This window comes from Danio rerio, chromosome 14, assembly GCF_052040795.2.
Source record: "Danio rerio strain M-AB ecotype USA chromosome 14, GRCz13ab, whole genome shotgun sequence".
NCBI classification, from domain to species: domain Eukaryota; kingdom Metazoa; phylum Chordata; class Actinopteri; order Cypriniformes; family Danionidae; genus Danio; species Danio rerio.
The window spans coordinates 35,193,521-35,217,981 of record NC_141034.1 but is presented as its reverse complement, the minus strand read 5'-3'; the positions used below and the strand labels follow the sequence as shown (position 1 = coordinate 35,217,981).

Below are 24,461 nucleotides of genomic sequence, written 5' to 3'. Positions count from 1 at the left end.
AGCGCAAGAGCCACACAAGGCCCTCTCTGTCTGAGTGCAGCAGCTGTCTCCTCTTATATTGAGCTACAATGTATTATTTGGCCATTTTTTGGCTGTGTGCATCATGTGTGAGGGAACTGAGGAGGAGGAGGAGGATGAGTGAGTGAGTGAGAGAGAGAGAGGCTACATGAGGCCTAGCAACAGCGTCAGTCGACTGGATACAGTAATCCCTCTGAAGCGCGTTATAGTTGTTAACACTGGGCGCCAGTGACCTGTGTAGATTACTTGCTCATCCAATTGTTTGATTGTTTTTATCAGAACAGTAAAAGTGCCCAGCCGTCACTATCTGAAATCACAGGGTTGGATTGCTGTTATGACTGAGAGAGGGAGGAGATAAAAGCTGGAGGAATTAAATGAGAGAAACTCTTTGCAGTTTAATGCCTCATGATGTTTTTGTCACCCAAGAGATGTAATGATGCCTGCTGAAGTACTAAGAAGAGGTTTGCATGAAGCGGAAAGTTGTTACTAGGGTTTGTGAGATATTTATTGTATAATTGTCATTTTTAATGGCGTGTGAGCTGACATCATCGAGTATTTCACTCATTTTGCAAACAAACAAGAGATAAAAAGTATTCTGTGAGTGATACAACCTGGAAGAATATGGTTAAACACTAAAAATATATGTGTATTATATAGTGCCATAAATATTGGGACATCGACTCCATTCTAAAAATTTTGGCTCTATACACCAACACAATGGGTTTGAAATTAAATGAATAAAGATGTGCTTTAACTGCAGACTGTCAACTTTAATTTGACGTTATTTACATACAAATCACTGCTGTAGGAATTACAACAGTTTGCAAATGTGCCTCCCACTAGTTAAGGGACCAAACGTAATGGGACAGAATAAAAATCATAAATCAAACTTTCACTTTTTAATAATTGGTTGCAAGCCCTTTGCAGTAATTACACCCTGAATTCAGGAAGGCATAGACATCAACAGACGCTGGGTTTCATCCCTGATGATGCTCTGCCAGGCCTCTACTGCAACTGTCTTTAGTTTCTGCTTGTTCTTGGGGCATTTTCTCTTCAGTTATGTCTTCAGCAAAGGAATTGCATGCTCAATCAGCTTTAGTTCAGGTGATTGACTTTGTATAACAATGTATAACATTCCACTATTTCTCTTCAAAAACACATTGGTTGCTCTCAGAGTCAAGAGAGCTGTTTTCCTGAATAAATGGGATAATACTTAATACAAGTTTATTAACAGTGTTGAGGGAATTTGAGTTGCGCATTACTGAAAAAAATTAAGTAGTAATATTTGAGTTACCTTTTTAAAAATGGAATGCCACTTACCTTTTAGTTTAATTAATTACTTTTTAAATAATAAATTGCTGACTTTAAATGATCGTTGTCATATTGAATCCCGCACTCAATGAGAGAATGGAGGAACAGACAGTAACCAAAATGGCAGACCCTTATGTTTCTGCGACAGAAGTATTATCATTATTCTGAAAAGAAAAAGAGGATTCCAATATTTTTATTGCATTTTTCCAGATAATATACAAACTTACAAATGTATATGAAAAATAGAAGTCCTGTCAGCAAAGAGATGACATGAAATACATAGCAATAAGAACAAGAAAACTGTAGAACTCTTAAATCAAACTTACATTGTTCTACCCCCTTCTATACACCATCCCTCTCATCTCCCACCCCTCTCTATTTTCTGAGGCCTTCAATAAGTACGCAACAGCGAATCAAGACACAGATAAATAAATAGTAAGCCAACTGAAAAATATATAAATAAATATATGGGTAAAAACAGAAGATGTAAATGTAAAATAAGAACTTAAAGTCTCTCTTTCACCCTTTTGAAATTCTAGTCAGCAGTTCCTGAAATGTTAAGGTTCTCAATAACTGACAGTATGGGACTCCATGTTTTGTTTAAGGAGTTCAGTGATCCTTTAAAACAACGTCTCAGTCCCTAAGATAGATGCAATTTAAAACCTCTTTAAACCAGTGTTCTGATGATGGAGGGGACACATGTTTCCATTTAAGGAGAATTGCTCGCCTGACGAGCCAGTTGGTAAAGACAATGACGCGGCGTGATGTTTGTGTAGTTGGAGTTGGAAGATAACCAAAAAGGGCAGTCAGATAGTCAAATAGCAAATGCATTAGCGCTCATATGTGCGCCCATAGGCGTTCTGGTCTAAGAAGGAAGGCGTTCTGAGGCGCACTGCTGGCGCGTTGCTATTTTGAGAAACTATAATAGATTTTTCATTAGACCAAAACAAACCCGGTCTATAGGATATAAATATAAAGGATTAAAATATTACAAAAAATATTCTTTCCTAGCCTACATAAATATTAAAAATCACTGCTTTTATGTCTTCTTCATCTCGGGAGGCTTTTTCAGTTCATTCATAACAATTTGCTTTTGTATAATGTTATTATTATTAGCAGTAGTATTTATTATATCCATATTTAAATTTGTTTTATTAAAAACAAGCTTAGATTTGCGTACATGTCAGGTTTTAGACCATATGGGGCACAGCATGTGTTTTAGGATATAACTCAGGTTTTTGAACACACTTCGTTATTATTGTTCATTTATTCGTTTGGTGAAAATTAGAACTGAATTTAGAAATAAATTTGAAACGAATATTTGCGCTTAACAAACAAAATTATTTATTTATAGACTAATTGATGTCTGTGCGTAAAGGTTTCCCTATCCAAGAGCGAATGTAAAAGTAGATCCATTATCTCTCATTCTCACACAGTAGATGCTCTGTTTAACAGTTTTCTGTTAAAAAAAACTATTATCTGTTAACTGTTTGCTAGTGAAATGCAATTTTTTTTCACTTAGACTTACTTTACGTCCTGTAAACAGCGAACGCAGCTGGCTCTTAAAGGTAATGGGAGATGAGACTCTAATTGGTTTATTATCAAAACACACCTATAACTCATTAAGAAAATAAACTCAACCCTTTTAGACCATGCGCCACGGCGCAAAGCAAATTTTCCTGTCCTTAAATTAGCAAAAATGCGTTCTGACACACCCTGAAAGCGTTTGCGCCCTGCGTTTTGCGCTCTGCGCATGGACCGTCAAAATAGAGCCCAGAGGGTCAGGAGTGATGATTATGTTAAGAGCTTGAGAAAGAATTTAAAAAATATTAGACCAATAGGTTGTTAATTTTGAACATAACCAAAACATGTGAAGGTGATCGGCCGGTGACTGCTTACATCTGTTACAGGCATCACTTCTGTGTGGAAATATTCTAAAAAGTTTTGCATTAGTGAAATGTTTCCTATGACGTACTTAACATTGTAGTAGTCCGTGTCTGGCACAAATAGATTAGGAAAATGGGGGAACAGTTTTTGAACAAAATGTCTCACTTAAAAGAAACACAAAAGATGGTTGTTAGGGAGATTAAATTTAGTTGATAGTGAAAAGGAGGAGAAAACATTGTTATCGTACAGATCATTTAACGTGGCTAGGCCTTTCATTGACCAAGTATTAAAAACAAAATCTATTATAGAGGGAGGGAATAAATGGTTAATGGAAATTGGCTAATGAATTGAGGCACTATGAAGACCAAAATGTTTTCTAAACTGCTGCCAAAAGAGAGTTATTAACTATTGGGTTGTTTGACGCTTTGTGTATTTCAAGGGGAAGTTGGGAAAAGACTCTAGAACATAGACAATGTGAAGAGGCAGATCTCAGTCGACATTTCTGTGTGGAGTTTACATGTTCTCCCCGTGCTCATGTGGCTTTCTCCCGAGTTTCCCGGGTTCTTCTCATCGTCCAAAGACATGTGACATAAGTGAATGCACTAAACCCAATTGGCACCATAGATAAGCTCTTAGGCCCCGTTCAAACTATACATTTTGGTTTTAAAACAGCATTAGATAAAGATAAGTTATGTAACCACGTACATTCTGTATATTGACTAATTGTTTACCTTTTATTTCCTATAATGTATAAACTTATTGTACGTTGACTTTAATAATGGCCATTATTGATTATTAAAACTGATATTCAGCAAAAGAGAGGCTATGTTTCATATTTTCAATGAAAATGAAAGGAAGCAGTTCTGTTACAGGCTCAGTTTTGTTATAAATATGCCTACAGTGAAGATGACGCTCATATATGCAGCACTATGCCTCAACATTTCTGCTGTCTGTTAAGTTGTTAATATTGAAATGAAAATAGCTGTTCATCTTGTTTTCATTTTATTGTTAAGACAACGAACGTATCCAAAAGGATGTGAATGAGGTTATAAAGTACACTGTCCCCTTTGAAGATTTACCCGACATGTCCTCGGGAGTCTGTTTTCCATATCAAACTTGCGAAGTCTGCACTTATAAGGAGAGGATGCAGGACTGAACTGTGTGTAGGCTACTTAATATTGAGGATAAGCCCCAATCAGTTTTTAGATGTCTCCGTTTTTCCCCATCCACACTGACACAGAGCAGCAGTGTTTTAGAATGAAAACAACCTCTCCAGCGTTTTCAAAACGCTCTGTTTCCGTTGCTCGAAAACTCTGGCGTAGTGTGGACAGATGGCATAACTGTAGCAAAATGTCAACCCGGGCTCATTGTGGAAACGTAGCCCCGCGGACGTTTCTGCGGACTGCGATTTACGTCCCGGGAGGTACGTATTCGAGCGGCTGCTGTGCGCGCTTTTTCGCGTCTTGGGCGCCTCTCGGGAGCGCACCATTCGCGCCCGCGCCGTTCTCGTGCGAAAAGCCGCCGGATCGGCCGACTCGGCCGCCCTCCTCCTCCTCCTTCCCTAAACCAGAGCGACGGTTCGCAAAAGCCATCCAGAAAAAAAAAAAAAAAAGCAAAACCGCATTTTCGGATCCCGCCACGTTCTCGCCCTTATTTTTCGGATTCTGTTAACTGTTTGCTAGTGAAATGCTCAATTTTTCCACTTAGACTTACTTTACGTCCTGTAAATGGCAAATGCGCTCTTGGTGCGACGCAGCTGGCTCTTAAAGGGAATGGGAGATGAGACTCTAATTGGTTTATTCTCAAAACACACCTATAACTCATTAAGAAAATAAACTCAACCCTTTTAGACCATGCGCCACGGCGCAAAGCAGATTTTCCTGTCCTTAAATTAGCAAAAATGCGTTCTGACACGCCCTGAAAGCGTTTGCGCCCTGCGTTTTGCGCTCTGCGCATGGACCGTCAAAATAGAGCCCAGAGGGTCAGGAGTGATGATTATGTTAAGAGCTTGAGAAAGAATTTAAAAAATATTAGACCAATAGGTTGTTAATTTTGAACATAACCAAAACATGTGAAAGTAATTGGCCAGTGACTGCTTACATCTGTTACAGGCATCACTTCTGTCTTGAAATATTATATAGGTACGTATTATAGGTACGTATTCGAGCGGCTGCTGTGCGCGCTTTTTCGCGTCTTGGGCGCCTCTCGGGAGCGCGCCATTCGCGCCCGCGCCGTTCTCGCGCGAAAAGCCGCCCGATCGGCCGACTCGGCCACCCTCCTCCTCCTCCTTCCCTAAACCATAGCGACGGTTCGCAAAAGCCATCCAGAAAAAAAAAAAAGCAAAAGCCCTCGTCTTTGATTTCGACCGCATTTTCGGATCCCGCCACGTTCTCGCCCTTATTTTTCGGATTCCGTTTTTTGTCTTACCTGATTTCCGGAACCGCTGTCCCCGCGGCCGGCTCCTCCTCCTCCTCCGGGGCCTCCGCTCCGCCGGCGCAACGCTGTGAACGGGAAAGCCCTCCACTCGGAGGCGAGCCGTCGGCCGGTGAGCGCGAAGAGGAGGGGCGGAGCGGCGGAAAAAACTAAACGCGGCCTTACGTACTTCCGGTTACTAAATTGCGGTCTCCAGAAACGTCCGCGGGGCTACGTTTCCAGAATGAGCTTGGGTTGCAAAATGTATCCGTTTTAAAACGAAAACGCATTAGTGTAAACGGGGTATTAAATCAGCAGTATATCTCTCCATAGCAATTCCTATTTTATCATTAGCTTAAATAAGCAGGTTTTCGAGATCTACCTGAGCTCAAATTCCTCTCTCGCCCTTCAAACAGACAGCATGCCAAACATGCTTTATTAATAATCATCAGCTAAGTGTGAACTCAAAAAAACGGCTTGAATAACTCTGGGCTCAGTGAGTTCTCAGAAGATAGCATCATCCTACATTTTTTATTTTTTAATGTGTGTGTGTGTTTTTTTTTTTTTTTTTATGAAGATGTAGTTTACACAGTGCATTGTTAATTGCAGAGCTCCTCTATTTAAAAAAAAAAAAAAAAATCCTGCAAGATCTGAAAAAAATCAAGCCTCAGCCAGGTAAGAAAAAGTAACACAAAAATAACCCAAAAGGATTACTCACCATAAAAAGTAACTTAATAACTAGTTACATTTTTGTAACCAGAAAGTAACTAAATAACTAGTTACTTTTTGGGGAGTAACTCATTATTGTAATGTAAAAGTAGCTTTCCCCAACATTGTTTATTAATAAAAGGATTTGCACTTCCTTTTCTGTTTCGCCAGTAAAAATAGTTTTAAACAAAGCATGAGTGGAATATGTGTTCATCCCAGAACAACGTTCAGCCTTTTCAATCCTAATTATCTCTGTTTTGAGCAAATCATTAGTGTCACTGATTCAGCAATTCATGCATAAAGATACTAGCTTAGTTTCTAAATGAATATGGAAGCTTGAACAAATTGTTGGAAACAAACAATTTGTTATTTAGTAATCACTCATTATGACACAGACTGGTCATTACCGACTGGTGGCTTGAGAGTCATATTATTCATGACCGTGATAGGCCTAAACCAGACAAGTCACCAGCAAAAAAACAAACAATTGACAAAATATTTATCTTTGTCAAAAAAATCCTCAAAATATCACATATATAACTTTTGTCATGATCACACATCTATGACACAGATAATTGTAAAATATACAGTATCTTATGGCTGTATTTGATTTGTCTTCTGGAAATTTTTTGAATGCTTGAATTGTTGTTGTCAGGTCCAGGCGTATTATTGTAGTTATAACATGATTATAACTGTTATTCAGCATATTGCAGTTTGTACACATAGATGCCGCTAGAACTGCCATTTTAATGTCTATTTATTCACACTGGAACATATGTATAGATTTATATCATATTATCTGTTAATGTCACTTTTGTCGCCTCTTGCTTTTTTAGGCAATCAGATCAAGCGCTTTGTTTGATTGAGGATGATAAAAAATAGCCTTCAGCCCGGGCTCATTGAATATTCTTGACATAGCCTACATATTTGCAAATATGTTTCTTCAGGTATGTTTCGTTGCACTTTTCAGATGACAAATTCACTAAAGGGTGCTGACTACATCTTTATGAATCAGAAATGCTTTACTTAGGGTACGTTTAGGGCTGTACAATTAATCAAAATTCAATTTAGATTTTGGCCTCCAACAATTATAAAAAATACTTTAATTTAGATACAACTATTTTCTATATGCGATTTTTACTATTATAATATTAATAGCATGAAATAGCTATTTTCATGCAAACTCATGCTGTTTAGTGAATGCGCTCAGCATATGACAGATTTTAGCTCAAGCTGCATGCCTAATGTTCAAAAACATGCAAAAATGTGTCAAAACGCAGTGCTTAGTGATTATTCACATTAACCCTCATTTGTTATGAAATAACTGAAGATAAAGAGTTGAGAATGAAACGACATGTGAAAGTGAAACCATAAATCGGAACCGAGAGGCTCTTAAAAGGATCAGTGCACTACTGTATTCTTGTGACCGACTGTGTTTTTATATTATTAATCAAACAACTAAATACAAGGAGAAAATCACTCACTGCTCTTGACTAAACGACAAGTCAAGTTTATTCCTACAGTTTGTTTAACTTATGTTTGTTTTATTCTATTGTATTTCTTTCCTTTTCCATAATTGTTTTTTTCACTTTGTCCCAGCCTGCTTCAGCATTTGAAATGTCTAGGTGTAATAATAGGAACTTAATAGGGACCGATTGTAATGTGGAGGCTGGGGCTGTGTTAGAATCCATATGCAGAAGTTTATTAATGGGATTAGACAGAGACATCAACGGGTAAACCAGTGAAGAGTCGGCAACATGTAAGCAGTCCAAACCAAACAACAAACACAGGGGTAATTCCAGGAGATGTAGTAGCAATAAGGCAGAGGATGCAACAATAATCGGTCCAAAACAGATCAAGAGGGCAAAGACAGATAACGTACGTGATCAAGGCAGGCAAACACAGAAAAGCAGTCATGAAAGTCACTTGGAAAAGCACAAGGTTAGGCAGGTAAACTGGCAATACTTCGCAAGAAAACATGGCCTGAGCTCTTGCTGAATTACAGCACAAACAGTAAGTGACTGCAGAGGGAGCAGAACTGAGTCAGTAGTAGGGCGAGGCCTACCTCTACTAGCATGGCGTTACACCAATCCACTCACACACCCTCCTCTTTCCCTAACCCCAACTGATAGTGTTTTCAAAAGCATGGATTGACCCACCCACCATGTTCCCCAAACCCAACCGAAAAATCAGTCACCTGATTTTTTACCACGTTTTCAGATTTTACCGCATTCTCACCCTTTTATTTACTTGTTTATTATATTTTTTTGGTTTCTGTTTTTGTCTTACCCTATTTCTAAAACCTCGTTGTCGTAGTCAAATCCTCTGCATCTTAAATCTGTCGACATATATGGCGAGCTAACTGGACAAACTGGTAACAGCGTGAAAATTGTCCATGCAGAGGTAAGCGTCAGCTGGTAAGTGCAAAAAGGAACAGCATCATACCCAGGGGTGATAGCGTTCCGGCACCACGCCGGATTTCCGGCGTACTGTGGCTGCGGGGGGAAAAAAAATCAGGTTCACGGATATTGATCTGTCATTTCTCTAGATTCACAGAATTCACTCACTGCTGAAAGCGGCGGATTGGTTTTTATTTTATTTTATTTTATTGGTTTTAAGTGCCATTTTGTGTGCTCGTGAATCATCTTTTGAGTGTAGACGCCATGTAAATAAAAGATTAATTGTGTAATTTAGAGAGCTTTATAAATTATAACGGATCTTTGTGAGATCTCTATGAACTAAGATTAGTGACGCTTTTTAGTGATAATAAGAGGAGCGTGCTTTGCACTTTCCAGGCTATAATCCATTCAGAATTTGTATGAAACTTTCGTTTTTGGCACATATACGCTGATATGTTTTGGGAATGACATCTGCATATTTACACTGGGTTTATTCTCGAAATAACGGTGAAGCAATAGACGGGACAAAAATATATTTCCCCCTTCTCCTTAAACAACTTAGTGTTTCAGCTATAAAATAGTTCAGTTTTGTATGTATCCTAATGGCAAAGTGTTTATATTTAGTTTCGTTTTTTTATTATTTAGAAAAACGCTTATTTAGAAAAACGTTTGGAGCATTTTTTATTCGTTAAAAATAAGTTTTTTTAACGAACAGCGCCCAGCGGAAGACCATCATTGTCTGTTTGATCAGTTTGCCTTCTCAGATCATCACGACTTGCCTAAAATAAAAGATATAAAACAGTTCAAGTATAAAACAATGGTAGCTTAAACGTTAAAGAATGTGTGCTATTAGGCGCATAGTTTGCTTATAAAAAGCTTCCAGGACATCGAGGCGCCAGAGCAATCACTTGCATTTTTTCAGTGGGAGCAATTTAAAGTTATCCGTCATTTTTGCTCACAAAGTACGAGAAATACATCAAAAAACTTTACAGCGTTTTTATAAAATAAAGAAAACCAAAATTATGCGCTTTCTTTCGTCTGGTTTTTGAACAGGAGCGCTTAACAAAATGAAGCTAAATGTATATGCCTCACAGACATAATAAATATATTTATAGAAAGCTTTAAATTATTACTTAACGAAATAAAACAAATCGAAAACAAAAAAACTCCTTCATGTAATCCGTAAAGATGAATTTCTTTCTAAAGGCGAGTCCAAGAGGAGATTGCCAGTCAGGATCTTTGCGACACAGACTCAGAATAAGTAAATAATAAATTTCAATAATAAATAATAAAATAAAATAATAAAAAAATAAAATAAAATAATAAATAAATAATTAAGATATGTCCTTACTCCTCGACACATTCATTGTTATTTGTTTTTGCCGGTGCTTGGGGCGAGTTTTAGCTTATTGTGTGCGCTTGAACGCGGATTCACAGTAGCAGTTTTAACATGGAGTGACACGACATCTGACGTACAGATGACACTGGCACATGCCACTGAGTGTAGTGACACTTCCGGTGGCACGTCCGGTTTTCCACTGTCATGTGTCACTCGCTAGTGGCATGTGTAGTGACCTGTGTCACTCAGAGTGTCGCGCTGCATGCCACTGCAGTGACATCGTCACCTGGCGAAGCTTATGACATTAATTAACACGAGCAAAACCATATTTAATCATTACGCGACTTTTAACCTAATTTATCGCGTCGCAAGTTAGTTTATTTGCTAAGCTACTCCACGATGTTTTAATTTAAACGCATTTATTTTATGTATTCGTAGTCATACTTCCGTACGTAATATAGTCATTTGACAGTACATGTCAGTCAAATTTATTGTGGCATGCTTATGTATGGGAGGGGTTACACTTATCTGTTGTACTGTATATTATTGCATCCTGGCAGTTCCTTTGATCTTTACAATATGGACTTCTCTATGTTTTTAATTAATTCATTTATTTTATTATTTTACTTATTTTCATTTTAAGGTATTTTAAATAATATCCTTTAAAAAGTTATAATAAAATGCATGTTGAAAACAGGTGTCATTTGCCTAATGATTTTTAAATATTAAAGCACAGAGACTTATAAGATTAATGTGCTTATAACGTGCTTATACTGACACCTACTGGCACATGTCACAAGATCACTGACACTGGCATGTGTCACTGACATTACTGGCATGTGTCTAAAAAGAGCCACTTGACAATAATGATGATCAGGGTTACACATAGGCTGTTAATATATTTGGGCCCAGGGGCCCACGAGTTATGTGTTAAAAGTGCGTTGCATACATAGTACCCCCACCCCTACTCACCTCAGGGGCAAGGAAAAAAAGTTCAGGCTCAGGAATTTTTTTCACTATCAGCCCTGCATACCACCTTGCATTCGTTTTAAAGAAAAAATGCAGCCATATGTACTTCTGGTAACATAATTTGCGATCTCCATAAACGTATAAAGGGCTACATTTTCAGAATGAGCCTATGTTGTTTTGGTCATATGGCCCGCTGACAGTAATTTTAAGTAATTGTGATTACAAATATGACCAAAATAATCATGATTAGGATTTTTCCCATTATCGAGCGGCCATAGGTATGTTTGTTGTGTGTATGTGTAGCGTCTATAATAGTGTTATATAGCTGAGGCAAACACATCTGATTACAAATCATTGATCATTGTTAAGTTGTTTTGTTGAACTCATTTGGTGTTATGCAAAGATCTGCACTAAAATAATGCTTTATTTGTTGATAATATGTTCATATAAATATCATTAGTGTGAAAAGAAACAAAAGTTGTTTGCGTCATACTGCACCCATACCAATTTACCCTAGAAATTGCAATCAAACACATGTTGGAGTAAGTTTTTGCGGTTTCACAAAAGTGTAAGCTAAAGCACATATTTCCAAAGTGTTTTGCATAAACATGCAGGAAACCTTAGGAACTACATAGTAACATCCAAGCCAACACTCGCAGCACTTGTGTTCAAAAAAGGTAAAATCATGTTGTAATTAATTCTGCAAGACCTCAGTGCAACTCTCTTTAGTCATGATCATTGATTTTTATTATTATAATTTTTTCCCATATTAAAATAGCTTCAGCATTTATCTCCAGACCCAGTCTCATCCCCCAGGCCTCTCTCTCTCCACTTCACTCTTCCATCTGCGCTAATTTATCGACATTCCCTAATGGTTTCTACTGTGTCCTTCCTTCCACTGGCCCTGATGCACAAAGTCTTGCTTTTTTGCTGTGGGTTGACCATTAATCTGCTTTGGTTTGCTTGAAAACGTATCAGAGATGCATGAATTAAGCAGTCAGCTAGCATGTGTAAATGTGAGTCAGGTATTGATGTGGCTGTGGTGCTGGCACAGGTTTCTCTCTGAAAAACTACATCAGCAGGTCCTGTCATTGGCTGCGTCTTATTCGCATGAACATGAGTTGAAAAGCTATTTTTAGGAAATAGGACATCTAAATGGACACTGACGCTGTTCTGGGAACTACAGTTAATAGGGACATGTCTTGGAAAACAGGCTTTTTCTTTGCTCTTTTTAATGAAAGTGTTAATTGAATATTAAAGGGTGGTTTTAAAAATGTGAAAATATTTTATATTTTATAAGGGAAGTCTTTTTTTGATCGATAATTCTGTATTTCTTGTGACATTTTTAAGCAAATTAATTCTGCAATGCCAAAGCCAACTCTTCAGTATCACTAATAACTAATATCTGGATTTAATGTTTAGATTATTTTTAATATTGAAAACAAAATAGCTTTGTGAAAATTGTGAAAGGATTTAATTGTCAGTATTTAAATGTCAATTTACCTGAAAATGGAAATCCTATAGGGAATTTTGCACATAGTTCCTAGAACTATTCGTGGAAGCATCCACTTTTTTGGCATGTTCACACAGCAGGATTTAGGAATGTTTTTAGTTATAGGGATTGGGGTTGTCACGATACTGGAATTCGGTACCAATCGATACTGAAGTTTTAAAATCATCCATTTCCCACTGACATTTGAGCGCTACTGAGCACGTTCCTAAACAGCGCTGATTTGCCGTTGTGTTCACATGCTCAACAGAAATGACCATGAAGGTCATCAGTTCACCAAGCTCACCGCTGTTTACTGAGTGTAACCACAGATACAGACACACTAGAGTGTTTCAGTCACGTCGATCAGCTGGTTTGTCTATATGCTGACATACGAGTGGTATGCTGATGAATCGCGGCTTTAAAACGCTCCAGTGTCCCTGTATCTGTGGTTACACTCAGTAAACAGCGGTAAGTTTGGTGAACTGATGACCTTCATGTTCAATCACAGTTATTTTTATTGAGCATGTGAGACAACGGCAAATCAGCACTGTTAAAGAACGTCAGTGGGAAATTCACTTTTTTAGTACTTCAGTTTCAATTATTACCGAATTTTAGTATCGTGCAGCCCTAATAGGAATGCCTTTTAAAAGAGCTAAATGAGCTCCTGCTTGAGAGAGGGCGGGCTTAACCAGTAAGTGAGGTAAGCAGGAGCTTAGAGTCCTGGGAAACTAGGGGGCCTCAAAAAATAATCTTTTGTTATAAATATGCACACAGTGAAGATGACGCTCATGCAGCACGACGCCTCAACATTTCTGCTGTCTGTTAAGTTGTTAATATTAAAATAAAAATAGGCAGTTCCTTATATCAAGTTTACATTTTATTGTTGAGAAAGTGAAACAACGTAGCCAAGGTGATGTGAATGAAGTTATAAAGTACACGGTTCCCTGTGAGGATTGACGCGTGTCCTCGGTATGTTTTCCATATCAAACTGAGAAGAAGAGATGCAGCCTTGATCAAACTTGCGAAGTCTGAACTTACACGGAGAAGATTCAGGACTGAACTGTGTGTTAGGCTACTTAATATTGAGGAAAAGCCCCAATCAGAGAGGCGAATGTCTGCAGCCCCGCCTCCGTTTTCAGATGTCTCCGTCTTTCCCCATCCACACTGAGACGGAGCAGCAGCGTTTTAGAATGAAAACGCCCTCTCCAGCGTTTTCGAAACGCTCCGTTTTCGGCGCTCGAGAACTCCGGCGTAGTGTGGACGGATGGCGTAACCGTAGCAAAACTTATGCGTTTTCAAACTAAAACGCATTAGTGTAAACGGGGCCTTAGACTGAGCAGAGGTAGGCTTGACAACTACGTAAGTGGAAAGCGGGGGAAAGAGTGAGAATTTGAAGAACATTTGGAGGGGAAAAGTTGAAATAATGGGCGAGGCAGTGGGGCTGTAGGTAGTGCTGTCGCCTCACAGCAAGAAGGTCGCTGGGTTGCTGGTTCGAACCTCGGCTTAGTTGGCGTTTCTGTGTGGAATTTGCATGTTCTCCCTGCCTTCGCGTGGGTTTCCTCCGGGTGCCCCAGTTTCCCCCACAGTCCAAAGACATGCGGTACAGTTGAATTGGGTAGGCTAAATTGTCAATAGTGTATGAGTGTGTGTGTGAATGTGTGTGTGGATGTTTCCCAGAGATGGGTTGTGGCTGGAAGGGCATCCGCTGCATAAAAACTTGCTGGATAAGTTGGTGGTTCATTCCCCTGTGGCGACCCCGGATTAATAAAGGGACTAAGCCGACAACAAAATGAATGAATGAATGAATGAATCAATCAATCAATCAAACGTAGATACCTAAGCGGAGCTGAAAAAAGGAGAAAAGAAGAAATAAAAAAGAATATGGCTAAAATTCGTTTTTCGTATTTAATTTTGCATTAAAGAGTTAAAGGTTTCATTGTAAATATATTTTAACATGTGGTATTTTTACAAAAAATAAATGACTAAGTCCGCCCCTGGCAGGGTCCAACCAAGAACAGCAGGCACTACCTGTGTCTCAAGGGTATGTCGACTGGGTAAATCCATGTCATATGAAACAACAGCACAGTATATAAAATTGTTAGAGGACACATATCAACAGCTCAATTGGATTTGCCTGTCACCTTTTGTCTGTGGCAGTGTTATTTTTTTTTTTCAGCCTCTAATGATACCACTGTAAGTTGTGGTAGGTAATTTACTCTCTTAGTCCACCTTTTTGCTCTTTCAGCTGTATAATTATTGTCAAAATTACATATTTTTATCACAAAATCCACAACAGAGAGCAAAGAAAAAAAACGTTTTCATCATAGCATACTCTATTTAGATTTTTGTTTTTTAAGATTTTGTTAAATGACCTGTTTAATGTCACAGCCAATGAAGATGCAAATACTGTACACTGGAAGTTTCTATAGCCAAAACAAATTCCTTGTGTGTGTGAAACACACTTGGCAATAAAACTGATTCTGATTCGACAATCAGGAAAATGTGTTTTTGGGGACCGATCTGGTTCCTTTGACAATCCTGTGTGCATTTAAAGTTATGATGAAAAATGATTGGCCATTTATTTGCATTTTGGCCATTTGTTTAGCGTTTATTTAGTACTTTTTGGGGGGGATTAAAATTACAAATTTGTAAAATGGCATTCAAAGCACAAGATTTTGAAAAAGATGTGTTATAGTCTCCACATAAAATACAAAAACACATATTTGTCAAATCTGTTAATGCCATTAATATGTGTGTATTTGACAACAATGTTAGACCACTATTTGCACAGTGTGTTTCTTTAAAAACTTCTTTACAACAACTGTCCTTGTTCGCCACAGATTTCTAAGATGTTTTGTGAGAATATAAATTGTTTTGACATTATATCATGTCTGTACATCAATATTGGCAGTTTACATGACACCATTTTAAATTCTAAAGTTATATTTTTATACAGTTTACCCATTCATGTTGTCAGAGTGTTACGAGTGAACTGTGTGAGGGGACTTTATAGTGTAGGGCATGATGACGGTGATGTTGGTTTTTGATTGAAGAACCTGGTCTGACAGTGACACATATTAGCAACAGTGTTTTTTTTTTTATTTGAAATATTAAAAAAATACATTTTTAAGTTTTGAAATTCATACGTTTGTCAAAATCGAAGCATCATGTGCATGCATGTTACATGTTTACTGACCACATTAATGATGGACCACTTTAAAAAAAAAAAAAAAGAATTGATTATTTTTTGTGGGGCCATATCAACCAGCCCTGAATACAACTCACTTTGTGATATCTTTTGCACAAACAGCCTTTTGATTTACAAGAGAGTAAACAATGATAATGAAAAAAATGTCATTTTTGGACTAGACATATTACAATAAGACAAATCTTGTTCAAAACAAAGCAAATCACCGTTATGAAAGGCTTCAGTGCTCCGATTTGAATCACAGCATATTGTGATTTAATCAGATATGCAGTCTGCTTTCTCTCTCTCTCTTTCTTCCTCTCTGGCCAATCAGCATTGAGGAGACAGTATGAGGCAAAACTTACTCTTGGTTGCCGGGTGTGTTACCATGACAACGCAGAGGAGATCCCTGACCTAGTCCATCCTACATGACATGACTTACAGCTCCTCATCTGCGGCGCATCTCCCTCCTGACCGCCAGTGTTTTCTGTATCACTGTGTGCTGCTGAAATGAGCGGCATGTTGCCAGTGTCTTCTAGAATGTTCAGGCTTGGCTGCGAGACTAGTTGTCATGTGTGCTTTGGCAGGATCACCTGTCTGCTCCTTTGAGACGGTTTTCTCATTACACACAACACACACCGACACTGAGAGCAATTGCATCAGCGTACAAGTGTCAGGGTACATATTTAACAGTGTTGCATGGATTTGTGACTGTGTTTTGGTGTGATGTTGTTTTAAGGAGAAGAATTGTGAGCAGGGTGTTGTTGGGTATCTTATCAGCAATTATCCATACGACCATCCTATCAACTGCTATAGCAGTCCGTTTATAGACTGTTTAATGCATATTGCACACAAAATTAGTACTGATATTTGAAATAGGGCTGCACAATATATCATTTCAGCATCGATATCACAATGAGTGGATCCACAAGTCACATCGCAGGATCTGAAGAGTGGAGATGTTATTATACAGGAGCCACACTTCAAAACATACATGATTTGTGGAGTCATCGCAAAGTTAATCCGTAAATAACTAATAGGATTGTGCGATATTGCAAAAAAAAATGACCACAATATAATGTTTCATATCATTCGATATCCATAATTATTGAATGTGTTTTAACAATACATTTAGGGATATTAGCATTTTTGGTTATTTAACCCCTTTATTTTAAAATTACCAACATTACTAAGGCAAATAGTTTTAGTAGTCAAAAACTAAAATATTTAAACAAAATTTCTGATCTCTTTATAATAAATAAACATAAATATTAAAGAGACTCTTTTACACTTGATTAATAAAGTGTGTGCAATGGTAAAGCGTAAATACTGAAAAAATATCAAAGCAAACTTTAAAGTGTGAATAACAATGATACAGTTAACCCCAAACTCTGTCAACAACACTAATTATGATAATCAAATCTGAGCTTTCAAGTAAAGGAACCAGCCATCATTATTTAAATACATATTGCCACATTACAAATTGTGCAGCTGAATGACTACATTACCCCCTATACATATATGTGTGTGTGTGTGTGTGTGTGTGTGTGTGTGTGTGTGCATACAGTATACAATTGAAGTCAGAATTATTAGCTCCCCTTTGATTTTTAAATATTTCCTAAATGATGTTTAACAGAGCAAGGAAATGTTCACAGTATGTCTGATAATATTTTTTCTTCTGGAGAAAGTCTTATTTGTTTTATTTTAAAATAAAATAAAAGAAGAATAAAAGAATAAAAGCAGTTTTTAATTTTTTAAACACCATTTTAGGGACAAAATTATTAGCCCCTTTAAGCAAATTTTTTTTAATAGTCCACAAAAAAATCTATTGTTATACAATAACTTGCCTAATTACCCTAACCTGCCTAGTTAACCTAATTAACCTAGTTAAGCCTTTAAATGTCACTTTAAGCTGTATAGAAGTGCCTTGAAAAAGATCTAGTTCAGTGGTGTCAAATCCAAAATTGGTAAGCACCGAGTGTTGTGAATAAAGTCAGGGGCTGTACATACACATATTTTAAATGTATTTATTGGAGAAAATAAAAATTTATTAACTACTATATAACATCTCTATAACACTTCATTTAACCCATTTATCAAAATAGTAAGGTTTTACGTTTAATTTTAATTTGGTCCACATTTGTGTCACAGCAGACTTTATCTCTATCAGAACACAAAATATGGTCTCTAACCAATATAACCACAAAACAGTACAGTCGGAGGGAAACTGTTGAACAGTACATTTAAGAGGGAAAAAAAGCAACATATTTATTAGTAGGCGATTATAGATAAATGGTGGCCTGTGTAAAAAAATAATTGGTAAGAATTTGTATTATTTAGATTATTTTGCTCCAAACTACACTTGCTCTAGGCTTAAATGTCAAACCTAAGAAAATTAGGGATTTTTAAGTTATCAGACACTGCATTTTTTCATAGAAACAATCTCATCTATTTTAGGTGTAATGTCCATTGCCATGGCTACTTTCATTACAGACATAATATGGTGGTCTGTGAGGCGGGATCTGTGGGATGTTTTGGTCAGCTTCATTATAGAGAACATTTGTTCACATGAGTATGTGCTCCTAAACATAGACATGACGTGTTAAAGAGAGTAGGGTGAAGCGCGACAGCACCTCCTGTATCTCATTATTGTAATTGTCATATATCATATATTTAAAGCCAGCGCGGGCCAGTTGAACTTCATTACCAAAACTTGTTGTTGGGCCTGATAAAATGTTTGACGGGCCGCATTTGATCCGCGGGCCTTTGACACATGTGATCTAGTTTATTATTTACTGTCATCATATCAAAGATAAAATAAATCAGTGATTAGAAATAAGTTATTAAAACTATTATGTTTAGAAATGTGTTGAAAAAATCTTCTCTCCGTTAAACAGGTATTGGGGAAAAGTGCCTTAGTGCCCCACCAGTGATGATATATAGCCACATCGCACTGCTACCAGTGTGATATTGTGTTTTGTACAACAGTTTGACGGCATAATCCTGTGTATAAAAAAGCAAATCAAAGCAAAATCAAAACCCTTTTGTACAAGGAACTAGATTTTTCGGCCATTCGTTCACATCTGCAGCTAACGTCAGAACAGCAGAAACTGTTACTAACTCACAAGCGTCACTTTATAGCTAGTGTTTAAATGATTCTCTAGCGTAATGTCTAAAGTGATGACAAAATAGGTTATTTTGCTCACATTTTAAGATTACAAGGCTGAACAGCATGAAATGCCATCAGTCTACAGAAATTTCTCAGTATTTTTCGGTCGCATTTAGGATATCATAATAATAAATCCTGAAAAAGCCAGAGCAGAGCAAACACTAGCAAATTACTATAGTATAAATACAGCACTACAGCATACAAAAGAGTGAGATCGACTTACAATGTCACATACCTGCTCTACAATGATTTGATCAGCTGAAGTTTGAAATACGAAAAGAAAACAAGTTTTTCTCCCCTAAGGACTTATTATGCGGTCTCTGTCGCCATCTTGTGGCAGTCAACCATCAATTTCCTTGCTCTGCATGCTGATGGCCACCAACATACTGAAAATAGGCACTGTCTTTATAAACTGCATAGTTGCGATCTAAACAACTACATTCTGGCCAAAAAAAGCCCCAAAAGTACATTATGTTGTCCAACAGCTGTGATATATTTATCAAACTGTAGTGAGATTATTCCTCTGCTTGTAACTCTCTGTGGGTGGAGTTATACACAACGGCGAAGAGGCTGTACAAGTGCTGTTAGTGCAGAATATTACTCTGCTGTCAGCCAATCAGATTCGAGAACCAGACAAAACTGAATTATTTAAACAAAAAATGTTTGCAGATTAAAAAAAAACATGATGAAAAGATTAATAATTCCAAAAATGCTACAGAAAACAATCGATATTGGTCTTATTTTAAGGTGAGTGTACCTTCATAGTCAAGCACTGATTATGATGCTCAGAGTCCAATGAATTAACATCATGCTGCACTTTTACCATCAAAGTGTTTACAGTAAATGTAATCTGTATTTATAGAGAAATGTCTACATTGACCCTGCTTTTTTTTGCAAGCCTGCCAAGTGGGAAATTCTTGGCCAGAACAGGCTGCAGCGTGGACCAGACTTTCTGCCGTTTAATCAGAGGTCTGACTGCGTGCGACTAGGTGTCATCTGGAGCTGCATGTGTGGGAGTTGCATTGAATGATGCAGCAGTTGGATGGTGGAACATCTCCAAGCCCTCGACAGCACACATTGATCACGCTGTCCCTGCACACTGACACTCCAGACACCCACTTTCATCTCCATTAAGTGCAGCGCATCACAACGGCCAGCGAAGAGATACCCCCACGCTCACTCACTTCAAATTTTGTTAGGACTTCATCACTGTTAAAAGGTGCCCAGAGGCTGCCCGAGGCACAGACAAGTGTTTCAGTTGCTGTAGCTATTGGACACATCTCATTCATACGGAGTGACATTACTCTGCTAGCATTGCACAGAGATTCCAACTGGATTCTTTTGTTTCCGCAGAATTCCATTCGGATTCCACAGGGGTCGCGTCAGGATTCCATTCGCATTCCATTTGTTTGGAACTGTGTGTTTCGTGATGAGAAGTTAAATTTGAGTCTCCTGTGAAACCAAAAAAATACAAACAAAATCGCTTTAACGTCAAATCAGCTCATTGTTGCTTTTGCATGCAGGATGATGAAGGAAGTTGTAACTCTCTGATGACATCTGCGAGAGATGTGTGAAGCATTAATATGAGTTTGAGCTCTTCCTGTCTCTATGATCAGGATTCATTAAAGAAAGACATTCAGTGCACCACACCATGATGTTCTTTGGGGGCACTAAAGAGTCAACTTGAAATCCTGTTTTTTAATATGCTTACTATGTTAAAAGGGGTCATGAACTACCTCTTTTATTACTCTGAGGTCCGATTGTAATGTTATCAGGATTTTCACACAAAACATGATCATTTAGAAGCAATAAGTAGTTTTTTCTCCAGCTTATCCCCCTCATCAGAATGCACTGTTTGAGAGTGTGGCTGAAAAATATATCTTGCTGATTTATTTGGTTAAAATTTTTTCATATTTTAAAAAATGCGTAACACTTTGGCTGATTATGTCACAGTGGACAGCTTGAGTTAATACATTTATAAATGCTAAGTAAATAGTTCATTGGATTTACATTTTTTTTTAAGGTAAAGTGGTAACAAACAATTCATATCGGCTGATTTTAAACAAATAAAATGCTGTAATGTTTAACTTTGTTTGTTTAAATTCAGCCCATATAAATTGTTTGCAATCACTTACCTTAAAACAAATTAGTCAATACAATGAACCATTTTAAGCAATAATGAACATAATGAAAGCAGTCACACTTGTTGTGTGTGACATTACTGTCGGATCCAACATAGTGGAAAGCATTATTTTTTAGTTTCAACCTTTCTGATAATCTGACTCCAATTGTGCTTTATGTAAACGAATCCATGGTAGAATTAATTACAAGTGACTAAATTCTTACTGATGCAGTCAAATTTAAATGAAATGAAAAGTAATTTAATTTAAATTTCATTAGTTATTTCAGTCCTTCATTTTGTTGGAATTAGTTGGAAAGCCAGGAAAAGGCCTGTGTTTTTTCTTCTACTTGGTGCTAAGTAGATATTTTGTCCTTAGAGAGTCTACATCGTTTGGTTTCTGCTTAGTCCTGCATTTGCCTAATGTTATTTACTACAACAGCGTAAACTTGTGGGTGGAGCTAACAATGATAATGAAACAGGTGTTGATCATCTTCTGCAGAGTTTTTACATTGTTAGTAATAAAATGGCACATTCCACAACTGACATTTTGGCACATTGGCTTCAATATAAGATATATACAGTGTGTGTGTGTGTGTGTGTGTGTGTGTGTGTGTGTGTGTGTGTGTGTGTGTGTGTGTGTGTGTGTGTGTGTGTGTGTGTGTGTGTGTGTGTGTGTGTGTGTGATTTTAAGGTCAAAATTATTAACCGAAAATGATATTCTAATATGTATAAAACAGTCAAGAGTTTAGGTCTAGTAGGATTTTTAAATGTTTTAAAATAAGCTTATCCTGCTCACCAAGGCTGCATTTATTTATTTTAATAATTTAAACCAGTGATTTTAATGATGCATTTTCAGCTTCATTACTCCAGTCTTTAGTCACATGATGCTTCATAAATTACTCTAATATTAATAATAATCATCATTTTTATTAATAGTAGACAAAGCAATATTGACAGAAGTAATAATTTAATTTGAAACTATATACAAGTAATAAATAAATTATTAACCATTTAACAATATTTTTTACATTTAATAAATGCTGTCTTGATAAACAGAATAATTTTCTTTAAAAAAAAATGAACCAAAACTTTTGACCGGTAGTGTATATATGTATACATTAGGGGTGTCAAAATTAATTATTTCTTTAGTTTACCACGATGCGGACAATAGATTGTAATCTGTTATTACATACTGACATCATTTATCTCATGTGCAGCTTTAGAGCCAATCGCATGGTGTTAGAACTCGCTCGACAATGCTCAGAAAGCGAGCAGAATATTTGCATTTGTTTATTTGCTATAAATGCTCATGTTGTTCTGTGCATGTACTTGAGTTTTTAAAAGGACAGTTCATATATCTGCCTGCTTGTTTTAAAGGACAAGATGGAATACAAATAATATTCATTCATTCATTCATTTTCTTTTTGGCTTAGTCCCTTTATTAATCCAAGATTGCCACAGCAGAATGAACTGCCAACTTATCCAGCACATGTTTTACGCAGCGGATGCCCTTCCAGTCGCAACCCATCCCTAAGAAAACATCCATACACACTCATACACTACAGACAATTTTCTTCTACCCAATTCACCTGTACCACGTCTTTGGACTGTGGAGTAAACTGGAGCACTCAGAGCAAACTCCACACAGAAACGCCAACTGACCCAGCCGAGGCTCGAACCAGCGAACTTCTTGCTGTGAGGTAACAGCACTGCCTACTGCGCCACCGCGTTGCCTACAAATAATATATAAATCTAAAAATATTTATACATTTTAATACAAAAGATGTTGTGCTGTGAAGTAAAATACAAAATTGTGTATGGAAAGCAGCGTCAATTCACCATGATGCACCAAGATATCGAATTAAATCCGAATTGATGGCATGATAATAGTAACCAAATCGAACCATAGGACCAGTATAGGTTCACACTTACTGTACGTCAGCAGATAACTTCAGCAAACCTAATACCTGCAGCATGATAGATTTATGAAGTTTATGGAAGTGACCGTGTGTCACCGCATCACAAATGATTTAAAATAATACAAAACTATATAACTAAAGCAATCTCCACTGTACTGTCTCTTCTTAACTGTCGCATCATATGACATTAGTGTGCTCTGGCTCGGAAGGTAAAATGCAATATGAATGTGGGCTGTCAACGGAGAGGGGATGGGGACAATTGCACCCAGCCATGGTTGAATGTAACTGTGCCTAGTGTGAGTACACCCTAAGAGTTACGTCTGTAATATAACCTCTCTCTTTAGATTAAAAAAATCCCCCATTAAGAGTCCCTTAAAGGTATTGAATGACCCCATTTTACAGCAAAAAAATAAATAAATAAATAAAATAATAAATAAATAAAAATTTGTGCGATAAATTGACCTTTATGTAGTATCATGGTTTAAGTGTGATGATGTTGTGTCATTTGGCTTCAGGTTTCCCATCCTAAAACTTACCAGGAGCTCCCTGCTCCATCTCTCTATCCCACAAGAACTCCATGACCTGAAAAAAGTAGAAAATTATAATTGGTATAAAGTTGAACAAAAGAAATTAGTATGAAGTTTCACCTCAGACTGTCAGCAGGAGTGTTTAACTGTCAGACTGATGGAACGGCATCTTCCCCTACTGGGTTATTACAGTGCCTTGCGCATTGCAGAACAAATGGCTTTGCTCCATGAGTTCACAGGGTTTGTCTCGCAGCAAATCGACCCAGCTCATGAACGTTTGCTGTGTATTTAACCGTGTCTGCGCTCAACATGTTTCATGGACAGCTGGGTGATAAGCATCATGCTATATGTCCAACCCATATGTATTAAGAGTGTGTACAACAGTCACAAGGGCTCTATAATCTGTCAGCAGCAGCACAGGAGGCTGATTGTTGATGCAGACGAACAGACAGAAAGGAAAGGCCGTCACTGTCGATTCATTTGAAAGTATTGAACATTTTTCCACCCATCTCAGCGCTGTCATTCTGCCATCATTTCCTCTGATCGTTTGATATTCAGAACCTTCCAGCACTCCTGAGATTACGCTGTTTTCTTTTCATTTGATGGGCTTTTGGATGTATCCATCGTAGTGGAAAGTTGGAATCGGTGCGCTAGTATATCTAGGGATTCCCGTTTAATTTATCCTCTCAATCATGGAGCCCTTATCTTCCTGTCACGCAGTCTTGGATCTTTTAGTAGCTGAGCTTCAACGCAATTCATCTCTCTGTCTTTCTCTCTCTGTGTGTGTGTGTGTCTCCCTCTTCAACCCCTCTCAGGGACGCTGTACACGTGATAACTGTAAGTACCTGCATCCTCCGCCTCATCTCAAGACCCAGCTGGAGATAAACGGCAGGAACAACCTGATCCAGCAGAAGACCGCAGCCGCCATGCTGGCCCAGCAGATGCAGTTCATGCTGCCTGGAGCTCAGCTGCAGCCCATAGTGAGATCAGATTTTCATAACT

At 37.6% G+C, this 24,461-nt stretch overlaps 1 protein-coding gene across 29 annotated transcripts in view; it reads left to right on the top strand.

Annotated features, from left to right (window-relative positions):
• mbnl3 (muscleblind-like splicing regulator 3) overlaps window positions 1–24,461 on the top strand; it is a 90,506-nt gene that overhangs the window by 28,868 nt on the left and 37,177 nt on the right. For all 29 annotated transcript variants that reach the window (XM_087280740.1, XM_087280737.1, XM_087280745.1 and 26 more), the window contains 1 exon segment: window positions 24,275–24,439. In XM_087280740.1, the coding sequence (XP_087136866.1) occupies window positions 24,275–24,439 (165 nt within the window).